The sequence below is a fragment of the Dipteris shenzhenensis genome, chromosome 25 (genome assembly GCF_047967505.1).
Source record: "Dipteris shenzhenensis isolate YYH24624 ecotype China chromosome 25, Dip_SZ_1.0, whole genome shotgun sequence".
In the NCBI taxonomy this organism is placed as follows: Eukaryota; Viridiplantae; Streptophyta; class Polypodiopsida; order Gleicheniales; family Dipteridaceae; genus Dipteris; species Dipteris shenzhenensis.
The window spans coordinates 18653944-18671008 of NC_141620.1; the positions used below are offsets into that span (position 1 = coordinate 18653944).

Genomic DNA, 17065 nt, shown 5'->3' on the forward strand with positions numbered 1-17065 from the left:
AGTTTTCAGTAGGGCATTCATGGTGATTACTTTGCCATATAATAAGGCATGTTTCTGCCTTTTGCTCTTTATTTAGCTTTCATGACGTCATATGGGGCCTTGCCAAGTCCCAAATGTATCATAATATGGAGCAGGGATATATATAGGCCCTACTTTGCTAAACAGAAGTAGTTCACATTACAACCTTTGTTTAAATTATTCAAACTCATGCAACAAACTTTTCAATCTTGTCGATGATTAAAATTTTATTCTCAATGTAGTGTTTTCCGATAAAGTTTGAGCGGAAAAGTTAACTCATATAGTCTATATTAGGCTACTTTTAGTGACTTTATGGTTTGCAATAGGATGTGTAATATCTCTAAAGATTTAAATAGATCTATAGATTTGATATCAAGAATAAATTATCTGATAAAAAGATATGCAGCGTATGCATTACATTAATTCAACTTGTATTGTTCCTAACCCATAGTACAATTTAAGTCAAAAAATAGACCATAATGATTAGTGTGTCCCTAATGAACATACTAGTTGTGAGCGCTTGGCATGTTAGGGTTGTGAAGAAATCTCTCTCTCTCTCTCTCTCTCTCTCTGTGCTTGCTAGAAGGTAGCATAATACTACGGACCATTAGTTGATGGTCGAATATAGCTTCCCAGATGAAAGAGCTATGGTAAAGTACTTTCCCTTCAAGAAGCAAAACCATTATGGACACCTAGTAGATTTAAATGAATGTCCAACAAAATAAAATTGAAAGTTACCATAGTTTCTTTTTTTTTTTTCAAGCAAAACCATTAATGCTAATCATAGCACTTGGGAGATTTATATGAATGTCCAATCGAACAAACTAGAAACTCATTACTATAGTTGAGAGGGGCACAACCACAATAATTGAGGAGAGCGGTGCAAGCCAATGCCACCGTGAGACTCTCTCTCTCTCTCTCTCTCTCTCTCTCTCTCTCTCTCTCTCCCCCCCCTCTTTCTAGTTTCTCCTTGTGTTTCTCCTCACCCCTTGATTCTCTCCCCCTCTCTCTCTCTCTCTCTCTATCTCGTCAACAATCTCATTTATGTAGTGTAATACCTTTTGCATGAGGACTTTAGCACTCTCCCCCACATAGAATCTTTGTTGTTTAATTTTTAAAAAATAAAAAAAATTGCACCACTCTCTCTTTGAAAGTATAAGGCATTTGAATGGCGGAGGAAAACTCGCCATACAAAATAAAAATAGAAAACCTTTTTTTTTTGCGGCTGGGTGGGGCACGTGTAGGCTGGGGAGTATGGTAAATCGGAAAGAATCAGCTAATGATGGAGGGACACGTGGATTATGATCTATAAGGCTGCGGCAAGGGAAGATCGGAACGACTTTCAGTTCCCGTCGCCCAATTCCGTCAACACTTCCCGCACTTTCCTGCAATTTCCGTCGTCTCTCTCCCACGAAATTCCTGCTGCTCCTGGCCTTCTTTCCATGGCTGCCTTCGGATCTTTCGCCGGCCTCGTCACTGCTGGTGTTGGTGCCCTCTGCAGTCACGAGACCTACGTCCTCAGCATGTTCGACTTCCCCTCTTCTAATCCTCACCATCAGGTAGCCTTCGCTTCTTCCGCCCCCAATCCTTCGGTAATTTCATGTTTTCCCGGACCTTTGGCAATTCACGGCCTTTGGTCCAGATCTCATTGTGTGATTTGACGTTTACCGACTCCAAATCTAGTTCATTTATCGTTCTGATGGCTGGTTTTTATGTTTAGCAGGGCCAAGCCCAGCCCTCCAGGGATCATGCTGCTGAAAAGGCTGAATTATCGGCTGCCGTGCAGAGCGACCTGAGGTGCAGAAAGAGCGTAGCGCCATATCTGGCACCGCAGTTTGACGGTCTCCACTGTTTCGAGACTGTTGTTTTGCCCAGCAACTCATAGCCCCGATCTAGAGCGTCTTCGAACTCCCACTCCTGAGTGAAAGCTTTGTACAACTCCAATTTTTGACACTCAATTTACAAATGCCATTTTGTGGCGGAGAGTATAACATGAGTTAAATTACATCGTCTCCTGTCGAGTGCTATCTTACCGTTTGAGTACCTTCCGCTCCCTCTCCTATTCCTCTTAACTCTTTCGTGGCTAATGATGTTATGTTTCCCGTTTTGAGCTAGGACTCTGATGAACCGAAATTTCAAATGGATGCTCTGAGGTTCGAATCGTTGCGCTAGTTGAAGCTAAACTATCTTGTAATCCGTTAGTAAGAAGAACATGTGCAGTGGAAATCCGGTATCTAGGGTGTGGTCTTGAAAATGTAACAGAGTATCCTTCGTTCGTTCTAACTGGGACGGATTAACTAGTTTTCGCCTTCTGAAAGGTAACTAATCACGATGCTTGACATCAAAGATGGGTGAATATTCTCAGCAGTTTTTGTGAAATTTGGTGAGCATGCTCATGTGAAGAAGGAAGGAGCAGTTGTGAAGTGGAGAGAGGTGCGCGCACAGAAGAGAGAACAACCATAATGGAATGAATAAAAGGTAACAGAGTTTGGGTTAACGTCATTTTAACGTTTTTACAGAGGCAAGTTATAGTCGATGGGAAGCATCTCTAACAAGAGCCTTTTCTACACTTTTGAAACCATGCAAGCAACAACATCGTGGCCGTCAGCTCTCCTTTTCCCTCCTTGTCTTGAGATGGCGAAGCCTTGAGCTAGGAGGGGAGGAGGATATCAATGGGGAAATCAAAGCTCTGCTAGCGGAGGATTAACAGGTACATTTTTATTCTGTTTGTGATGATTGACAATCAAGAATGCGATTTTTGTAAAATTGGTTAAAGTCATAGATGATGAAAGCACCCTCCAAAGGTCTAAGAGATGGACAGATTAGTTTTTTGCCAATTATCCCACTTCTTTCAGTTCATTTGGTCAACTTGACCAATTTAAGTTTTGGTTTAGTGGTTGTTTAAGGTTTTTAATCTGCTCCTATTGTGTTGTTAGGGTCAAGTTTTTGTCCTCTTTGGAGATTTAAAATGGTTTTATCTTTTGTTGGGTATTTCTCTAGGCTCTCTTTGTCTCTTGTATGACTAATCCACTTTTATTTAATGGTCCATCCACCAACACACACGCCACACACCCTCTTTCACCTCTTTTCTCTAGTCTCTTTCACACATCTACCTAGATAAAAATCCTATGAAGGCTCAAAAAGAAACAACATGATATGATAGAAGGTGTAATATGCGCAAAAACTTTAAGTATAGGGTTATGAAAAAATTTATCAATCAGTTTTCAGAAGCTTCATGAGGTCTCCTTTTTTAGAAACTTCTTGCCACCCTGAGCACCTATATAGAAGGGAAGGCAGAGAGAAAAAACGGATGGGCTGAGAGGAGAGAGAGGAAGGGAGAAGGAGAGGGGCAGGGAGAGGAGAGTAATGAGAGTAGGGGGGGTGAGAGGAGGAGGGAGAGCAAAGCAGAGAGGAGCGTGAGGAGCAAGTAGGGCAAAGCAAGAGTGATGCGAGAGAAGATGTCTGAGCAGTGGAGGGGGGGGCGGCAGAGCTAAGGGAGAGGAAAGAGAGTGGGGCCGAGGGAGTGGAGTGAGCAAGAGAGGTGATGAGTGGGAAGGGAGGTGAGGCGAGGCATTGGGAGAGATTAATTAGACATGTAGGACATTGGTTAATTAGGGTTCTAGCTTCTACATTCATCTTCAGCAAAACGAAGTTCTCAATGCTCACGAACTAGACTTGTAGTAGGCATCCTTTCCATCATGGAGCACGTAACTACTAACTCAAGATTGAGCCTAAGTCATATTATTTTATCAAAACCTTAACTGATCTACTTAGGGCACGTAGCCTTTCTGTCATCGAGCACGTAACTACCAACTCGCAATTGAACTTGAATCCTAGCATTTTATCAAATTTTTAAAGGATAAAAGAGAATCAGTAAAAATATAGACACGAGACGCATTGCCGAGCACGTAACTATCAATTTTTAAAGAAAAAACAAATAAGTAAATTTTTGGACATAAGACGCGACACAGGGTTTGTTAGAATGTGATCCTCCTTGCAAATGTCAAGGCCTAACAAATACATGAATAAGGCAATGTTCAAAAGAGCTCATAACTATCCTTGTTGCAGTCTATATAGTATTGTGACATGGACTATAACCATATGAATAAAGGTATTGTCATCCATCCAACTTGGATTTCTTTGCTCCCTTGCATCGAGAACATGCATCAAAAGAGAGGAATGTTGTAAGGATTCAGATTGAAAACAAGCAAGTTTTGAATGAACAAGCAAATAGACATATTTGTATGATAATATATAATATTATTATAACCACACATAGTGTGGGGAGGGAGGCGGCGGGCTTCTTTCCCCAAAGAGTTATAATCCGAGGAAACAGTCCTTTCCACGGGCAATGAGATTGAGAGTATTGAGAATATTAGCAACAAGAATAAGTCTCACAAATGGATAACATGTTGGCATAGTACCTAAATGTCAATAGTCATAATCTTAGCCAAATGTTGATAAAATTAGTACAAGCAGCGCACTAGGAAAAATTCAAATTCTCATCAACTTTTAGTGATTTCTTTGATATTAGAGGCAATATCCCTACTTACTATAGAAGCTAATTCTTCTCGACTGCTAGAAGTGTATTTTGGCAGAGCTCAAATACTCAGTGGGTGATGAGAAAACAGATGAGAGGGCAAAGCAAGCAATTATAGGACACAAGAGGTGATGCTTCAGCTATAGTTGATCTTGGTACATTGGACTATTCATTTTCAGATATTGCTAGTCATGCTAAGGCTACTTGAACTGGTATTGACAACAACTCGCTCTACCCCATGGATCTCTCACATATGATCAGAAATATACATCCACTTGCACTAGTGGGTAGTATCTCGATTGTTTACAAAGGTTGAAATATCCCTAATATGCAAGGGAGGCAACCTAGGAAGTGTAAAAATCACACATGGACACCTTGATACCAAACCTCCTTAACATCATGTAGCCTAACACCAAGCCTCCTTGTTGTACCAAACTTATGGTAAGACAAAGCTCGTTCTTTCCAAAGATAGGGTGACCAAAACTCTCATTCTTACCTCAATTTGACCAAAGCCCATTGTGACCCTAATGAAATCCCCTTCTTTCACTCTTGTGCCCCAAACCTTCATCGTCACACCCTTGTGATCTTAAGTCTTTTTATCGTACCCTTGTGACCCAATACCTTGGGCCTCTCCCATGTGCAGGTAGTAAAGACCCTTGGCAGCTCTAGTGCAAATGTCGTGTCTCTACCTCCAAGACAGATTTGGCAAGTCCAAACCATATAATTAGGTTTGCAAGGGCCTATTGGCCATGTACTCATAGACCAAAATGATTTGGTGATGCTTCTTGTAGTAGCCAATCAGAGACACAAGGCATCGATGCCTCCGCTTAGACAACATCTTAATGTCCATTTGAAACTCTGTCATACCCTATTGTATGTGTGGACTGCCTCGCTTTATGGCAACCTTATTGCCATCCTCCACTTCTCCTTTGTATAATTTCCCGAATCTTGTCAAGCCAAATATCAGAGCTTCGTTGAAGTTGTTGGCAGCCTTGTGAATCTTTGCGAAGGTAAAGAAACGGCCCAAGCTAGGCATAGAGGAAATGTGACTGCTCAACTAAGAGCCAACTGAGAGCTTGTTGCCCATAGTTTCAGAGTCGCCACCATGCATTGGAATGAAATCCATGTGGATGGAGAATCTAGCTTGTGGCCACTGTCTTTTCTTTGAAAAAGTACACAAATTCCTACGAGGATCAATCTCATGTAGAACACGCCACCACTAATGCCTTTGTTGATGGTGCGAGCTTGCCGCTAAAGACAAAAGTTGGAATTTTCATTATTCTTGAATGGGACAGCACAAAACAACTGCGAACAATACAAAAAGACAACTATTATTAGAGGAAGTCCCAAGTATAGCTATTGAAAAGCACAAAAGTCTTAAAGCATGTAGTCCTGTTTTAGGCCTTCAGATCAATATAAAAAGGACCCAAAATTATACACATGGCTCAATGAAGGCTCAAGAAAACCAAACATCTTTCTGGGCTACTTACCATCAAGAAAAAAAATGCAGTGAGTAAAAATGCAAACATGAGACACAACACAGTGTCTGTTATGGCCCAATCCTCTTTGCAAATGTCAAGGGTGGTGATTTATTACTGCCATGGTGACATCCATATTCTTTGTCCCTTTTGTGAGTTGAAGACCAACGAATACATGAATAAGGTGATGCTCACAAAAGATCATAATTCATCCTCATTGTAGGCTATATAATATTGTTACATGGACTACAACCATTATATGAAAAAAGGTGTTCACATCGAGTTCACATCCTTTGATCTTGTATTCATCTTGGCTTTCTTTGCTGCCTTGCATCAAGAACATGCATCAAAAGAGAGGAATGTTGCAAGAATTTAATTGAAAACAAGAAATTGTATATTTGTATGATAATATATAATAAAATTATTATAACCACACATAGTGTGGATGGGAGGTGGCACACTTCCTTCCCTAAAGATTTATAAGCCGAGGGAATAGGCCCTTCCTTGGGTATCAAGGTTTTGAGCACCAAGAATATAAGCATCGAGTATAAGTCTCGCAAACGGACAAGATATTGGCTCATTACCTAAAGATCAATAGACCTATTCGTTGTATTGCAACTCGAGAAATCGATATTTTGCATGCACCAGTCACGTATATCTCTTTAACTTTAAACCAAAACATGGAGATTGATTAATCGTATCTTCTTCCACCAAGAGCTGTAGCCCATGTTGTTAGGAGTTTCATGTACCTAGACTCCCAAAGTCATGGACAAACCCTACTTCTTTACCCCATGCTACTAGACTATCATGCCTTGTTTTTCTTCCAAGCTATCAATGCTAGATTTTTCTTTGACTCCCAAGATCCATGGTTGAGCTATGGAACAAACCACATACTATAGAATTGGAGTTCAAAGTTGAGTGAGATTCGGAACCTTGGCTGCCAATGGCCCATGGTTGCTCTTAATTTTAAAGGCGATCACAACAATATCATACTTTGTGTGTCCACCTTGCCTACCTCTACATGTCCCCTCTTTACTTTCCCTCCATTTATTATCATACAAGGCCTCAAGGCCTACTCAATTTGTTTCTTAGATCCTCACCTTTCTCTTGCAGGAGATGGGGTTTCAAAGTACTCAATTTATGCCTTATGAGCTTTTGAGAGAGATACTACTGTAGCTCTCCCGACCGACTATATGTCAAATCAAAAATGATTTTTTCTTGATTCTAGTATTGGCATGACGATTTTGAATGAATTCCCATGGGATTTTAGAAGTAAGACTGATCATAGTTGATACCAAGGATGACTTGCCGAGACTACCTTTCAAGCCATACGGACATCTTTGTGTTGTATCGGGCTTGGGTAAGTTGTCCTTGGCTACATCGTATGATTGACTTTAGTTTGAAGGTCTCAAACAAATCCTGCAATTGTTTTTGTTGTGGCTACCCCATAACTCGTAATAGCAAGTTTGGAACTTGGAAGCTCAATCCCTTATAGCTTGAAGAATTTTGATCTTGCCATTGAATATATTATAAGATTATTGTAGGAATCCCCATTGAAGCTCACTGCAATGCAAACTATGGCATGAATTACCAACCTTGATGGGATAAAAAACCCGAGCAATGATTCCCTCATCTCCATATTCTGTTCCATCCTTCCCATCATGTTCAAATAGTTTGCACTATAGAGCTATAGCTTGGTTGTATACACCTTTAGCAATCCATCGCATGTTATTGTTAGTGTGGTGTCACTATTATGGGCTCCCAAATTCTAGTAAGTGTGCTACTGGGCCAAGTTCATGAGAGTTGTTTGATTCCTTGGGTACTATGCCCTCATGTCAAGTACTAGCTCCACGTCTTTCAACAGTATTGCTAAAGAGAAATGTATCACAACTATTTATTAGCATGTAATGTTGGGCTCAATGCTCACCAATTTCACAAGAAAAACCATGATACATGAAGGTTATAGATAGACCTTCACTGGTGTTGCTTAGTTTCTTGATTAAATAGAGGAACTTATCGTATTCGATTTCGCCACCTAAAATATGGGAAGAGGTTAGTCATTCTTCTGGACCTGTTCCTTGGTCAGCCATTCTTAGAGCAAAAATTTAAACCCACCTAGTGCTATGAAGTTGCCTTGTACTTTTGATCTACAAGTAGCATGACCCGTCTACGATGGGTTAGAGACCCATCCGCTCTGTAGGGTCTCAAGATGGGATATTTAAATATTTTCAATTTCAAGAAATAAAATTTCAATTTTCAAGACACCCTCCATTGTAGGCATTGCTTGGTTTAGCTCTAAGCTCAGTTTTTTTCAATGATCCAACTAGATGAGGAGCTATGTGATATAGATTGAGGGGCAAAGAATTCGCATTAAAAATCTCCACCTCCTCCTCCCCCCACCCCCCTTCCCTCCCTCTCCCCCTCCCTGCCCCCCCCCCCCCTCTCTCTCTCTCTCTATCTCTCTCTCTCTTTCTCTCTCTCTCTCTCTCTCTCTCTCTCTCTCTCTCCCCTAGGTACATGTTTGTTTAATAGCTAAATGGCAGCTTGATCTACTTCATAATATATTTGTTGACATTTATAAATATACAGGTACTAAGTATTAGTCAGCTCTAATGATACCATAGTTACTAGTTGACTTGCTGGAGATGGAATCTTACCTTGGGTTACTAAACTATCCTTTTTGTGGATTTTATTTTTTCACAATAAGTGAGGCTTTCAGCTACGTATTAGTGTGTAAGATTGATATTAATTTTTCTTATAGATTTGTTCCCAATTCGAGGATTTTGTTGGAATTCCAAGTTTGAGATTCTATCCTTGGGGGATACATCTACCAAGGATATTATCATATCCTTCCTCGCCGAGTTGGTGAGGTCCTCAAAGAGTTTGTATGTGCTTCTTGGGATACAAAGAGCATGTAGGATGGCATGCTTTCTTTCGCAGGCAAAATGGAGATTATATATAGCAATTTTTACATCTTATTTGTGCTCCTAGAGGTGAGTACATTCTTTAACTAATGAGTTGCAAAAGTCTTTTGGTTTGACAATTGTAATTCTTTAACTTGATTTATTTGCTATGCATAGGTGTGATATGGATTTTTGAGACTCCATAGTACAACCACGAAAACTCCCATGTGGGACTACATTAAAATAGATGGGGCCCTTTTGATTAGGATGCTTCATTTTTTTGCCCCTTTTTGGTGGACCTTATATGTCGCTCTGCTCCTTTGTTTATCTCTCCATATCTACAACCTAACAAATACACTTAGGATTTTGTGGTGTAGTTCCCCAAGGAGTTGCAAGGATCATTAGACCACCTAGCCCCTCTATGTCCTTTTCGGGATATAGGGACTATGTGGGTTTAGGGTTTTGTCTGTGGGAAGCTTATGTACATATTATATCCTTACATATTCATACATTGCTCTTAGATATATCATTTGAAGTAAACTTATCCATAGAACACATTTTTTGTTAAAGTATATCGCTTGCATTTAGACATTAGTATGTTTGTTGTGTTTATAAAAGTTCTTTTGTTATGTTGTTGGTATAAGAGATCAAGATATAGTAGGTGGTTTCCACACACCACACACACGCACGCGCGTGCAAACCCCCCGCCCCCCCCCACACACACACACACGCACACATAGAGAGAGAGAGAGAGAGAGGGAGAGAGGGGGGGGGAGAGAGAGAGAGAGAGAGAGAGAGAGAGAGAGAGAGAGAGAGAGCATTGGTATAAAATATATATTTTTCAAATAAAGGCACTCTTAGGGCTTTATTGGGATTTGATTTGAAAATTTGCAACCATACAAATTTTGAGATTTGTAAACTTTTCGATTTAGAGAGAGAGAGAGAGAGAGAGAGAGAGAGAGAGAGAGAGAGAGAGAGAGAGAGGGATAGATAGATGGATAGATGGATAGAGAGAGAGAGAGAGAGAGAGAGAGAGAGAGAGAGAGAGAGAGATGCAATGTTAGCAAAAACAATTTTCCCAACTATAGGCAATGCTACATTCAAATGAAAATATTTGAGAATTAAAACCTGAAGTTTTATTCCTTGAACTTAAAGGAAGCCAAGGATGCAAATCTTGAGACCCATCGGAGTAGGTCTCTAACACGTCATAGATGGGTCATGCTACTCTATCCTTTATGGAAAGATTTTAATGTGGCATCCAAATATCTAGCCACATGTGCACTCTCACTTCCTCTCCTATTGACATGTGGCACTCTCTCATCTCCTCTCCTCTCCTTCGATCTCACTTCCCCTTCGTTATAAGAAAGAAAGAAAGAAAGTTGCATCCCCTCACCTCCGTCTACAAGAAAGAAGATAGTATAGAAGCCATGTCATTAGGTGAAGTAGTACTTTTCGTCTTGAAAGACGGGTGTGATTCCTCTTGACACTTTCCATCTTGCCTTCCATGCATTCAAATAGACTTGCAAGGCACTGAGCTTGCTAGATTAAGGAGCTAACGATGAGTAGTCCATAAGGAGAAAATCTAATATACTACTGCCATTGCACACAATGTTCATAAAAATGTGAACGGATGTAATGAAACATGGCATCTGTTTTATGTGCAGTCAAATGAACGATAGATATTTCAAACATCTCCATCCTTCATATATGAATCAAACTCCTTGCTATATTACTTGAAAGCTTTGTTGAAAGAGAAAAGTTATAAAACAAATCAATCAAAACCTTCGAAGGCATGTGAGAAGTTCTAGAGATAGTCTGTGTATAACATACACAACAATGGATTTAAAGCTGCTAGCATGCTGTTTGATGTTTGAGAGTACACACTACAAAACTTTAACTATCTAAGAATCCATATGGTTATCTATATTCCTAGGTAAAGCGATAATAAGCCAGGGAAAACAGGCATTACCTGCCTACCCAAACGTAACTATGATGTTTTGACACGTAGTTTTTTTGGATGGTGGCAGGTAGGTGGGCCTTGCTTCTCAGATCCATGACCATCTGAACCCGCTCCATGAGTCTCTCCAAGAATCACAAGACTGCAATCCCAAAGACATGTAACCATGAGTATTCCTTTCAAGGTCTGCCCTTCTAATATCCCCCTCAAACTGAAGATAGGTATCTATATAAAATGTCAAACTATAAAAAATGGCAAATTCTCAACAAATTGTGAGTACTCAAAACAAAGAGTTTCACTTCTCAAAGTCAAAACCAACAGCCAAAGAGTATGAGTGCTCAATTAAAATCACCTCTCAAAACAAAGAAATGTAATATTTTCAAGTTTTGTCCACACTGTCTTGCTAAAATCCACACGGTGGATTAGGTTGTCAGTAAGCCCTAGGCCAATGATAGACAAGGCCTTATTATTCAGGTTCTCCCAGTGAAAGATATGTTTTTCATCCGACTTCGTCTTCTTTTCCCTACCATTTGCCACATTCCAAATTCCTTCTTGCATAAGACAAAGCTTGATTTTGGTTTGCCAAGTGGATAAATTGGAACGTGAGAATTTCTTAGTGGAGCAAGTTTTAGTGCATCCATGATGAGTACAAAGAAAAGATAATGCATTGAATGCAATGATGGTATCTCAGCCTATCAAAGTGCAAGAAACTAGATCGAAAGAAAGAGGGAAATTCAAGAATAAGAAAGGTTGTAGTAACACAGTCAAGCAATTATACTATAAAAGAAACACAAGCATGTGCATTAGAACCACTTGGCTCTTCCTTGTTCAAAATTCATAGAATCACTTGGCTCTTGTTCAAAATGCATAGGCTTGAAGTGCAACATGAACCGAGAATGTTATGCTAATTTGTAGAAATAGCCCAGCAAAAAAGCCATATCTTATGACCGTCAATTTAAGATCAACATTAAGTTTATGAGAGTTATGGAAAGCTCTTGAGAGTCAGATCTCTACAAGGATGATGGAAGCATGAAAAGTGCGGATGGGCAAGGGATCCAATGACGTCCAGCGAGAGGGGAGGAGGAGGGGGTCATAGACCACGACATGGGGAAACTCACAAATGTCCCTTGGTTCAGTGAGGACAAACAATTTGCCAAGGCCACTTGTGACGGAAGCCATTTCGGAAGTCCTAGGCAAATGGAGGTAGAACTGATAGGTGTCCCAAGTGTCAGTGGCAACGTTGTACTCTAGCAGGGATCCATCGTTCTGTATCTGCCTTGAGTGAACGTAAGGGAAGAATATGCGCTGCCCAATGGCCGCGCACGCTGAGATCCAACCCAGATTCCGACGGAAGAACGCATCCCATTTCTCGCTCGCAGGCATCGTTGTGGGCGCTACCCTCCACACACACTCCATAGAGTCATACACAAATATGGCCAGTCGCGGGTCGGCTTCCAAGAACTTCCCAAAAACATGCATCTTGCCGTCCTCCCCCACACACGACGTGAAGAAACCTTCGCACTCCGGCATGCTAGTTGGCATATCGCGCCACCGATCCTCGCTCGGATCGTACACTTTTGCTATATCCCAATTCCTCAAAGTCCGTGCACCAAGTCCATTGACTACATGGATGCGACCTCCAATGGCGTGACAAGCGATTCCTGACATGGTTTGCGCGCAGGCACCATAACGCCCGCCGAAAGGTGTGTCTTCTTCCCAGCACCGGATTGGGGCTGCTTTTGCCCATTCATTCTTCCGACAGTTGTAAACGTGTAGGTCAGCCAGCATCGATCCTTCGGGGCCTTGCAATATGTAGAGTTTGCCATCTATGAAAACGCAGGAGGGACTCCAGAATTGCTTTGGTGGCACTGGAGCAGGCATCGATCTCCACCTGAGTTTTTCGAAATCCCACATGAATCCGAAATATCGTCTTCCTGTTATATCCTGCAGATACAAGCAACGTCCCGCATCAGCTTTCTCACGGATTCCGGAAGCACAGGCCAAGATAATCAACAATTTCTAGATGTTACCTTACCTGCATTCCCATTCCTCCAACAACGCATAACCAAGGTTCTGAGAGACCCTTCCGGCTACGATAGTCGTAGGCAGCTGAGGATGAGAGGAGGCCACGCCAATGAGTGCAAACGCATTGAGCAATTGCTCGATCAGGCCAAGAGAGTCGAGCAAGGCAGCTGATGAGAAGCTCATCTGGAAGGCAATCGATAGAGCTCATTGCATTCCCAGAGTCGTGCAAATGATGCTGATAATAGTGTTAAACAAGTGGGTTCTCTGTGCACCAAAATCTCTTCAACACGGATGCTGATGGAACAGAATCTCCAATTTCTTTTTGCTTGCAATGCCCGCGTTGTGCAATTCTCCTCGGGGACTGTCAATTTGATTGCTTCACGGGTGACGGCCGAGTCTGACTTGATCAGATCAGGAGCTACGAGATTGCTCTGGATTTACGATAAACAATTTTGGAAAACAATTGTACTAGAGACTTTCCAAGCTCTAACAACCCGTTTCTGCCACTTCTGCGTTTGAGCATGTTAACGCGGATACCTGCGTTCCGACAAAGGAAAACTGAGATTCTTTGGATATATATGGAGTCCAAACCCAAGGGTACGTTTGATGCCCTTGATCCTCTGCACCGTGCACGTACTGCGACACTGCTCAAAACTTGAGGAATTCGAATGAGCTACAATATCAGTGCTTGTTGAATACGCAGCTATCGATGAGGCTAACGATGGATGGCAGAACAAGCGAAACAAGTAAACCCCAAAACAGAATTCTCTCTCTATAGCAGAGAGAAGAAGAAAGCAATTCATGAAAATCGAAAACAGAGCTTTTACAAAGCGTTAATAAAAGCTTTAGGGCTTTAGTGCCATGGAAAGCTACGATTCGCACCATTAGATTGTTATGAGATCAATGCATACAATTGTGACACATGGACCGCTTGCACCCCAACACTGGCAAATTGAGAAGCTTGAATGGAAAGCCACGATTCGCACCATTAGATTGTTATGAGAACAATGCACACAATTGTGACACATGGCTCAACACGGGCTCAACAAACCCATACTTCCCCTACCATAACAAGACCGCTTGCACCCCAACACTCGCAAATTGAGAAGCTTGAATCTTAGTGAGCTTCTCTTGCTTCTTCAAAATGCCATAGTACAAGTTCCCATCTTGAGATCACATGAATGAAAAAGTCATCTTTCAATTGAAATTACTTTTGGGTGGGCCAGGCCTTTAAGTCGCCGTTCCATCAAAAGTATCTCCATCACATGGTACGTCACCTTTATTGTTCAAGCTTATGTATTCATTTACAAAGAAATTACATTCTTGTGAGCTTATGTGTACAAAGCCTTACAGTTCCATGAGTCTCCCCACCCAACTCTTCGGTGGCTTCTTTCTCATGGCTTAGGGGGGATGTGACGTTTATATTTTATGCTCGAATGTTGAAGTTCATAACATGTAAGTCATGGAGGGATTGATTTGAGAATAAATTGAAGGAGGCTCATGAGCCATTCCTAGAGCATAGCATTTATGTTCTCACCCTGGTTGAGTTAAAAAGTCAAGATGACCTGAGAAGTCCAAGAATTGAAAGCGAACACACTTGCAAGAAGTCTTGTGTGAAAATCAAGATAGAGAAGCGAAAATCTCTCCACATAGACTGTGAATATTCCCTTTCCATAGGCACTCTGAGTATTGCCTGTCACTTTACATGCAAAACTCCGTCAAAACTCCATAGAGTGCTATTGATTACCTCTCACATCCCACATCCTTACAAGCCCATTGGTTATCTCTTGCATCCCACATCCTTATGGGAAAATTCGATAGAGTGCTATTGGTTATTAGGTGGATAGAAGAATTCTTGGCTGAAAAAAATGTGAGATGTTGTATTTATTGGATATGTGGGAAAAATGATCATTGTGGTGACAGCTTGTTGTGTAACTATCTCATTAAAACATCGCTGTATGATTTTATTTTATTGATGATAATTAACATTTCAACAAGCTTATCTTTTTCTCTTTCTCCTTCATGACTCGAAACATTCTCAACAAAGGATTGGATAGAGGGAATTTCACAGTATATTACATTGTGCATATTGGAAGACCTTCGACAGTGGTTGAAGTTTCTCTTATTCTTATGTGATAGAAAGAGAAAGTTTGGCCTATTTGTTTGAACAGTGAGTCATGTTGTGTAATAATAAGCCAAATGAATCATGTGCGTCATGTGAGATTGAGTGATACAAGCATGTTTTTAAGCTAATTTGCTATGAGAATTGTTTCATGTCCATGCATTAAGACTATTTTATTGGGTTGGTCACTAGGAGCCTTTCTCATAACACCATTAGCGAAGCAAGTTCCATGACAAAGCATGAGTGCCTCTTTGACAAAAGAAGAATAGCACGAGTTTCTAATCAGGGGAATTAGACTTTAAGTAGTGAAGGAGACATCTTCAGCTCTGCATTAAGTGTAGACAAATGGATTTTGGAATGTCATTGAGGTGTAGCAAAATCTTACAAGGAAAAACATTTATATGATCCGAGAAGGCAAGTTCTGTTATGAAAGGTTGGTTAATTTTAAATATATCCCGAGTGTAAGAGCTAGGGGGACTATGAAAGGGACTTTTTGATATTGCTTCTTTTCTTTTTAGAGGTTATCATAGCATCATCTGGTCCTTCTAGAATCTTCTTCTCTTTTCTTTCCTTTTTTGTGTGCTTAATCATCAGCACCATCTCCTTCTTCTTGTGGCTTTGATCATACTTCTCCAAAAACATCACAATCTTTTTTGCAATTCTAGTTTATAGTTGCTATCCATCCAAATTTTAGAAAATAAGATTATGATGAGCTTGGAGAACTATCATCAAAGCTGCAAGGAGAAAGAGATAAAGCTAATGATAAAGCAACCTACAGAGGAAAAGAACACACTATTCAAAATTTTTGGACTTTCTCTCTTGGTTTGGACTTTTTTTTGGAGCATATCCTTTCCACTCAACTTCACTTAGTGAGCTAAAAAATTGGGTTTTTTGAGCACTTAATGGGTCACTTATATACAAATATGGCCTTATTAAGCTAGTAAAAAGTCAAGTGGTAACCTCTAATTTTAAAAAAAATGGCTCGCTGAAGCTATAATTCCCAAACTCATGCATGGTGCCTCCATCCAATAACTATAATAATAATAATAGTAGTCTCCTAACTCAAGTTCAATTTTAACACTATGAAGTGAAAATATGACACCATATGAAAAGAGTTTGTTGAATTCAACATATAAGTGGTGTATAGATACACCATTTTAAAAAAAAAAAAGAGTTTGTTGAATTCAATACATAAGTGGTGTATAGATACACCCTTTTTTAAAAAACAAACCATACAATAAATTATCTTATTGGTGGTGTATAGATACACCATTTGTATGGAAAAAAGCATACAAAACATTATCTTATGCATCTGAATCTCGTTATTGGTGGTGTATAGATACACCATTTGTATGGAAAAAAGCATACAAAACATTATCTTATGCATCTGAATCTCGTTCAGAGTCATCAGACTCATGTAATGTATTTGAGCTTGATGGGTCAAGTCTTACCAAATGATGTTTAATATGGACACGACTTGGATCAGGGATTGTGATACATTTTTCAACATTGTATCCATGCTTCTTTTTAAAACTTCGTGTCCTCGATTTCCAGCAATGAATAATGCTACTGACTTCCACCTCTGTTAATCCCTCATTATTTGGAACCCATTCACGTTTCTTTTGCAAGCATCCCTCATAGAGTTGTTTTATTGTATATCTTCTCGGGAGATTTTTTAATGGCTTTGGTTCATACCATAAAGCTGTAAATGTTATAGGAGTTCCCTTGTCATCCCTTTCTATCTTAGTAACCTTTGCAACCCAAATTGGGCCACCTTGGTCATCCAACTCTGAACCCGGATCACATGCCCAAACTGCAACAAATAGACCCTCTTCAATCTCATTACATGGTATAAACTCTGGTAAGGGTTTGTCTCCCTTCCTGCCACAATATTTTCGAGGTAAAAGGCATTCCTCTGCTTCCTCCATATCTACTAACATATTTATATCCAAAGGAAAACTTGGTGACCTAGCTTGTTCTGGCCAAAAGGATTCAGAGTATTCAATGCTCATTAAGTTTTCT

General features: G+C 40.3%; 1 protein-coding gene across 1 annotated transcript in view; it reads left to right on the forward strand.

Moving 5' to 3' along the window:
* Window positions 1-2025, forward strand: part of LOC147885546 (uncharacterized) — a 38522-nt gene extending 36497 nt beyond the window's left edge. Inside the window, exons 2-3 of the mRNA XM_087396780.1 lie at window positions 1578-1610; window positions 1742-2025. Of these exons, the coding sequence (XP_087252906.1) occupies window positions 1578-1610; window positions 1742-1903 (195 nt within the window). The 3' untranslated portion in view covers window positions 1904-2025. The remainder of the gene's footprint in view (window positions 1-1577; window positions 1611-1741) is intronic.
* The last annotated feature ends 15040 nt before the right edge of the window (window positions 2026-17065 follow it).